The sequence below is a fragment of the Mytilus californianus genome, unplaced genomic scaffold (assembly GCF_021869535.1).
Source record: "Mytilus californianus isolate M0D057914Y unplaced genomic scaffold, xbMytCali1.0.p SCAF_3, whole genome shotgun sequence".
Lineage (NCBI taxonomy): Eukaryota > Metazoa > Mollusca > Bivalvia > Mytilida > Mytilidae > Mytilus > Mytilus californianus.
The window spans coordinates 112586861-112595115 of NW_026262679.1; the positions used below are offsets into that span (position 1 = coordinate 112586861).

Here is an 8255-nt window from a genome sequence, read left to right on the forward strand (position 1 = left end):
CGTGCATTGAGTCATCTTTGGCTTTTTTTGTCGGTAGGTTGTGGTATGGTTGAAATATCCCAAATCCACTTTTATTTATATCGCATTATAGGCCTGGTTTTCCAAGTTGCAAAGCATGAGAACGTGACATTAAACAGAACTTTAAAAAATAAAATGCAATATGTAACTAAGTTCTATTTATATTGAGTCAATTTTAAATAAGGCTTACAAAGCGACGAGTAGTCTTAGATCTCTGTACACTGAAGTGTTTTGTACAGCTTTCTTTCATGCCTTATATTAATATGGAGAGATTTTGAACAAAAGTAAGTAGTTTTCAAAATTAGATTACCCCTATTCTTAAATATGATAATAAAAAAGTGAATCTATTTAGCATAAGAACTATTAATTATTTCGATCAGCTATATATGTCCAATAAAATCTGAAGTGTATGGTTTATTTCCTCGTTGTCATCACTGAAAATTCTGACTGTCGTAAATCCCATTCATATTTATGAGCATTTAAATTTAGAAGTATATGTAAAATACAATGTATATTTATGTAATTTCGTGACAGATAACCGTTTTATCACAACAGTAAATTATACACTGTACAGTTAAAACTGAAATTTGATTTATTTATTTTAAAAGTACTCCTTATCAAAATTCTTTTCACTTTTAAATCAATAATCAATCAACAACAGAAAAATTATCTTTGATCAAAGTATCGATCACACAGGCCAATACACAAAACAAGTAAGGACTAGTTTTATAGCGAGGTAATGTTAGAACGTAAAAAGGTAAACATTATATCTTCGATCGAAGTAGTAACCTCGATATACAATGTTACAATACAAGGGAGCTTTTATATTCAAGGAATATAAGTGGTGTATTGGTGTAATTAAAACTACCTGTTAATTATATAATTAAATTCTTACTTCGTCGTATAAGAGTTTCTTTCTTCACTTGTGGCTGCTGCTGTTAATCGAATGTACAGCTTACTTTAGACACTTTTGACATAAAAGATGGATTTTTCGAAGTTTAGAACAACAGGAGAACTGTCAGACATAACAGTTATTGTGGAAGGAAATGATTTCAAACTTCACAAATTTCCACTTTATGCAAAATCTGAATTTTTCTGTAAACTTGCTAAAAATACTCCAAGTGAGTCAGGCCGGGTGGAGTTGACCGATTTCCCAGGCGGTGATGAAGTTTTTGGGCTTGTTGCCGACTTTTGCTACAACATGAAAATTGAGACAACAAAGGACAACATTGTTCCCTTGAGGTGTGCTGCGGAGCTTTTACAGATGACGGGGTCTGCAAATCTGATTGAAGTCAGTGACAAGTTCATTCAAGATACAATTACTTCGGCCAAAATGAGTCGTTCTAGCAGTGTTGTGGCTTCCATGATTCGCTCTTGTGTTTCTATGAGTTCGTTGGCAGAATCATGTGGAATAATCTCATCTTGCTCTGATGCGTTGGTTGAGTGCTGGCTCAAACCACCAACAAAGTTCAGCTCACCAACAAATTCAAAAAAGCAAGGAGGCGACAAGTCTATTAAGTCGTTACTACTTATTCCTTTTGAGTGGTTTTTGAAGCTCTTTACTAGTGCTAGAGATCGTGGAGTAAGGCATTCTCATTTAGCTGAGCTAATGACTCAGTTTATTAGTAATATAATTGAACAGGAAGAAAAAGAAGAGAAGAATAACAACAAAACAGAAAACCTAACATCGAAGCTGAGTCCGGGAGATTCCGGGAGTAATGTCGGGAAAACTAAATTAGACATTGGACATATTATAGACTCCATTGTTTTAGAGATTCCCGAGGACGCCTTGTATGATGATGCTGTTACTATGGACTGGATTACAAAGGTTCTTCGTATTGCTACAGGACATGGCTGCGCGTGCCGTCGTCTGCTAGTCAAAGCTGCTGGAGAAATGCTGAACAGGTTATCTGCTGAAGATCTGTGTATTGTTTCGCCATCACTTTTGCATGACATAGTGCTAGAAACCTGCAATGAAAATGGTCAAGCAGAAAAGGCGTCAAATATTGTAGACACATACATGTCAGAAATGGTCAGGAAAGGAGTACTAACCGCGGAGACTTACAAGTTGTTGGCTACTGCATTGCCGTCTGATGCTAAAACAAATCAAGATCATATGTACACAATTCTGGAGTATGTTTTGTCTTCTGGTAAGTTGACATTTTCTGTAGTTGTGAGTTATTTGTGGGTTGAGATGATGGAGGCAGTTGTTGTTAAAGGACTTTTCACTTTAAAAGTTACAAAATAATACAAATATTGACAAAAACTGTACGTACATTGAACTAAAATACACTGAAACATATTCTAATTATATTGTGTGTCTTTTGTGTTTGAGAATTCAATTTGTAATTTATGCTTGCTTGTACAGGGGCGGATCCAGCCATTTTTAAAAGGGGGTTCCAACCCAGGATAAAAGGGGAGGGGGTTCCAACTATATGTCCCCATTCAAATGCATTGATCGTCCCAAAAAAGGGGGGTTCCAACCCCCGGAACCACCCCCCCCCCCCCCCCCTTCTTAATTGGATCCGCCACTATTGTACATCTTTTATTTTCGTTTCTCGAATGATAACGCCTCTTGTCTGACCTTTTAGTAAGCTCACTTCATGTACATGAATCGTATATGATCGTATGTGGTGCATTAAAAATCCTCACTTTTGGTAGCAGTTACTGTGTTTTTCATGATAGTGTATCAATTTTGTTTACGCCATTATCACGACTATTCGACCTTATCATCTTTCATTCATATATCTTGTTTTAATTGTGTGCACGTTTTGGTATAATACTATACCTGTATATAATATGTAACATTATCATTGTCTCGTGTAATTATTAGTAGAATTTAAATATAATCTTAACTTTTTAAGTAAGTTAATATTACAACCATTTAAATTAAATTAATCCTGTTATTTAGATTTTGCAACGTGTAACATAATATTGCCAATGTATTTAAGAACTTTAAACCGTCTGGATATTCTTTGAGCACGATTTTAAGCTTGACATATATAACATAGAACCCTCTGTGACCCCAGGGATGATCAGGGATAAATCGTATAAACAGTATTAAGGGCATATAACTCAGGACGCACTGATATATATATAGCAGTTGTGTCAACCTTAAAAGTGCACAATGTTCAATTATCTTTAAGATAAAATAAGAATATATACCATGTCAGTATCGGGATATGTTTTAAATGATCTCTGTTCGAACAATGTTTCTGGAATTTCTGGAAATTCTGGACCAGGGTCCTCAAGTAAATGATTTTTAATTACCACCCCTGAAAATTACCAAACGAAAAAGCAGATTGTGTATCTGGGTAAATTGCATGTATTAGGAATACAGCTGAATAGTGCGTATTGAACTTAAGTATATTTTGAACTTGGTATAGTTGTTCCATTTAGCGAATAAATTTATATAATGTCGATGTAGTAGTTCTGCAGCCGGTTGTACGTACGTGGCATTAGCCTAATGGGTCATTAAGTCTTCATTAAGCCTTTAAGCATTAGGCTAATGAAGACTTAATGACTCATTAGACTAATGACACGCTCGTACAACCGGCTGCAGCTCTTCACATTGTTATTCATTTGTTTTAAAAAGTTAACGCTTAATCTAAACAAGTCGAAGCTCTGTTGTGTATTGTGATCCATTTTAACCATTAACATCAAATAAAAGGATAAAACTGAATGTTTGTGAACAAAAATGACTTCCTTCTTTTACAGAAACAGATAACTTAAATGACGAACAACGACAAGAACTTATCAACACTATAGATTTTAAATTGGTCACTGAAGAGACCTTACAAAGAGCACTAACAACTAACATAGTACCAGCGGTACACATAGCCCAAGGTGCATTATCTTTGTGTTCTAAACTTAGAACAGAGCTTGAGTCGATCAAAAGATTGAACCAGAAACAAGACGAAGAGATTAAAAAATACCAAAAACATCAAAATTCGTCCAAATCTAGAAGTTCAGGGCTGTCATCTAGAAAAGACGATTCCTTGACTTTAAGTGATTTGGGTAAGACAACACTGACAAGCATGTTCCTTAATTTATATTTAGTTAAATATCACATTTTCAAATTACACAAATTCATCAGCATTTTCGTTGAGTTGATTTATTTTTAAATCTAATATAACGTTTTTCTTTCGCCGCTGAACAAAGCCAAGTTCTAGTTCCATGGGCGCATGTGATTGACTACACAATTTTCATGCATGTTTGTTACATCTGTTATCACATTTAAGATGCTTTTTTGTATAGAAAAAACATGTAGCAGAGTTGAGCAATAGTCATGACCAAGTTGTGAATATTAAGGTTAAAACTCCTGAAAGGACTCGGACAAACTTTACATTTATAGCTTATTCAGAATAATGTAGACCTTCACTGATAATTTCTTTTATGGAGATTATAAATTTGCTAATGCTTCTGGTTGTATTGACTTTAGTTGTAATCTATTTTTATTTATTTTCAGACTATCTTGAACCCACAAAAGAAAAACCTTCAGAACGGTCTGTTCAAATGTTATCAGACACGTTGAATACAAGTAAAGAGGACTCCTTCATGTCTGGACCCCGTTCTAAAATATCCGAATCCAAATCGCCGTACCAATTTCGTTCTTTGGCAGCTCCTGAGCATGATGGCACACAAGACGACGAATCTTATCAGTATGAACGTGGTTTTCGGAACTTGGACAATTCTAGAAGCAAACAACGATCGCTCGGATACGGCTATAGGCCGACTTATTCCTATTCGGGTCGGTATTAAAACATTGTGCCATGAATTGAAGTTATGGCGATTTTACTTTTAATTGAACAAACCCAGAGCTTTTCTTAATATGTCTTATTTGCATTAATGCACATTCATAGGATTCTGCTGAATTATCATTTGTACACAATATATTTATTAAAATAATAGCATATTACAAATTTCAACAACAACTCTACATGTATAAAGGGTCTTATATTGCATCAATTTCTAGTCATCTTAAATTGAAATTCTTGCAAAATTTGAATTTGAAAATATGTTCCAAAATATAGTTTAACGGGGACTGAATTTTCAAGCACGTGTACTTGAAGTGACATTCACGGTATTTCCTTATTTGGACTATTTAAGTTAAGCTGATGTTTCTAATTTTCTATTGGGAATTTATCTGTGTTCTTAATTAACTGTTAAAATTTACAAGGCCTGCAGTGAAAGAGATGTAGGGTATACGGCATTTTAACAAGCCAACGTCATAAAAAAAACATCTAAAGTCAACAATATACACAGATCTTTTTTATGCCCCACCTACGATAGTAGAGGGCATTCTATGTTTTTTCGGTCTGTGCGTTCGTTCGTCCGATCATTCGTCTGTCCCCGCGCTTCAGATTAAAGTTTTTGGTCAAGGTAGTTTTTTATGAAGTTGAAGTCCAATCAACTTGAAACTTAGTACACATGTTCCCTATGATATGATCTTTCTAATTTTAATGCCAAATTAGAGTTTTGACCCCAATTTCACGGTCTACTGAACATAGAAAATGATAGTGCGAGTGGGGCATCCGTGTACTATGGACACATTCTTGATTGGCAATATTTCGAGCTCTAAATTGTCCAGAGTCTAAAAAATTTGGGAAAGTTATTAATTAATTCAAACATGTATAATTGACAGAATGCTTGCAAAATTGAAAGGAAAACCAGTTAATGTCGTTTAAGATATCTCTGATTTTGTTAGCCTTAGCATTGTATCGGATTTCGTAGTGTATATTGTGTAGGGCTCTATAAACTAATTACGTAAAATTCAATATTATATTTTGAGTTCATTTTATGTTAATGTCATCAGAGACGTATAACACAAGATATTTGTATTACTAGTATATGTCTCTGATGTCATGTGGTCTATCAACAAAAGTTTTTTGAATTGGAACAATAAATATGCTTTATTTATTATTTATTAATTATGCATAAAAGAGTCAGATTCAAAGCATAACTGTGATATTAGAACTGTAATTATATGTATATAGTGTATGTTGTGACATGTAATATAATAAACACTTTAATATATGTGTGTTCTTTGTAATCAACAACTCTGTTGGAAAGTTCGCAATCATACCTTATCTCCTTAGCTTATATCGTGGGTAGACGATCGTAGATATACAAGGCACAAAAGGGAACACGAAAACTTGAAAACAAACACATGAAAAGAAAGTAGAATATATGATATGGGATAGATAGATAGAGTATATAATATAAACTTAAATGTATTAAACAGTTGCGTCGGAAACAACAGACACAATATAATGGATGTATGAGTATGCACATAACACAGAGTTGTGATTAAAATTCACCTGATAGAACAGGGCGATGATAGAAAAGCAAACAAAACAAAAAAAGGATAATTCCAATTTCAAGACAAACTGTGATGCTTTTATGGAAACATGGTAAATGCATTGGTGTCTATATAAAAAGTTAAACCTAGGACATGCATAATGCATAATAATGAGGAAAAATCTCGACGCAACAGTAAATTTAATATTATATTATCTTCAAATGTTTCGATAAAAGCCTTTAAAATGGGTTGTTCAGCAGGCTTGAGACTACTTTAACACGTGAAGTCTCAGTTCAGACACTATAAAATCCAAATTTCGTCAAGATTCGACAGTATTTTGACGTGGGTGCTATAAAGAGAGATAACAATGACAACTCCTACCCCTTTAACAGAAATTTTCACGGTAGACAAGAAGAGGGTGTTTAAGGATACAATAAACAGTATAAAGTTATTCGTCTTGCCATACAAACTTAACTTTGAATAAAAGAGGTTGTGGGGCATATACCATATTGTTTAGACACCTATCTTTCTGAAAACTGTATGTTGACATCTAGATGTCTCATTGTCATTTGTGTCATTGGGTTGCAGTCCCACCCCAAAAGTATCCCTTTATTCCAGTTTATATTGTTTGTGCAACTTTTTTTTTGCCTGACGTGAAATATCCTGACATTCAATGCAACGTGTTTCACAAGTACACAGTCTCGTTCTTTATCTAAAAGAATAGAAGAATGCATAATGTGCAAGCTGTAGTCCCCGCTACGAAAGAAAAAATATCCAAATACCTCAGTTTGGGCTTATAACTGTTTCATCTGAAACTTTCTCGTTTTTTGTCAACTTGAAAGGTTACATTTCTCGCAATGTTTAAGGTATAACATCCTACTCTGTACAGTACGACACTTAATGTAGTTATGAAAATTTAAAAAGGTCTGATGACTATAGATTTTTCGTTAATCTAATCAAGTCATTAATATCTGTTTACAGTCGTTAATATAATTCAATGCAACCGTTGAAAAAGCTCACATAAAATTTATCTTTGCTTGTACCATTCGTAAGTATGTCTCTGCTAGGACGATTACAATAGATACTAATGTGTCAGTCCCATGCAAAAGATCATGACCCAATAAATATACTAAGCCGGCGCACTTGAATTCACAAATAGGACAGACAACACCGTATTTATAAAAAAAAAAGTAGAGAAAAGCTGCACACATAATTAAGATCCGACACTTAATGTAGTTATCACGTCAACTAAATAATGATGAACATATATTACCAAACATTACCAAACATTATGTAACTAACACTATCCAACATCATGTAACTAGAGAAACTATTAGTTATATAAGAGGTCTGGAAGGGTTGATCCTTAATGTCTGCATGTATTCTTTAAATTTTGAGGGCTTTATTCTTTATCTTTATGAATAACGCTTATTCTGTAAAATTCCCATGAAAATGCTTTTAAAATTAATTTTTCTGCAATTATATGATTTCTTTGTTCTGTTTATCGTTCATTTGTGTAATCACCACAGACACTGACTTGTCTCCGAAATATTTGTTTTCCTTATACCTTAATATGAAGGTAGATATAGGACATTTTTTTCGGAGACAAGTGCCTGTGGTAATCATTCAGTATTGTATTGCCTAATTCTTTTATTTTTCCACAGTTATTCTTTATATTTATGCACCCCATTATGCTCTATTCTTTTTTTGTTGTAATTTTTCTCTCTTCTATATATTATTTGGCCATTATTCTCTATTCTGTAAACCCCATCCAGACCCTCATATACAAGATTCCATTGTGGTCAGTGTGAACCCCGAGTCAATCGTAACTACTCGGTCATTCTCGCTACGCAATGTATGCGTACCGAGAATGGCCGAGTAGTTACGATTGAACCCCAAGTGTGACTGATAACCTTTCCTTAGAATTTAGAAACCA

General features: G+C 34.1%; 1 protein-coding gene across 1 annotated transcript; it reads left to right on the forward strand.

The window, feature by feature from the left end:
• The first annotated feature begins 754 nt into the window (after nucleotides 1–754).
• On the forward strand, nucleotides 755–6054 carry LOC127735825 (uncharacterized). The gene is made up of 3 exons (XM_052246210.1): nucleotides 755–2168; nucleotides 3736–4035; nucleotides 4487–6054. The coding sequence occupies exons 1-3, from the start codon at nucleotides 1001–1003 to the stop codon at nucleotides 4777–4779; spliced, it is 1761 nt and encodes a 586-aa protein (XP_052102170.1). The 5' UTR covers nucleotides 755–1000; the 3' UTR covers nucleotides 4780–6054.
• The last annotated feature ends 2201 nt before the right edge of the window (nucleotides 6055–8255 follow it).

Excerpts from the sequence above, each read along its gene's own strand:
- LOC127735825 (XM_052246210.1), top strand. The coding sequence starts at position 1,001 with ATGGATTTTTCGAAGTTTAGAACAACAGGAGAACTGTCAGACATAACA. Across the intron at positions 2,169-3,735 it reads GGAGTATGTTTTGTCTTCTG|AAACAGATAACTTAAATGAC; the intron begins GTAAGTTGACAT and ends CTTCTTTTACAG. Across the intron at positions 4,036-4,486 it reads CTTGACTTTAAGTGATTTGG|ACTATCTTGAACCCACAAAA; the intron begins GTAAGACAACAC and ends ATTTATTTTCAG.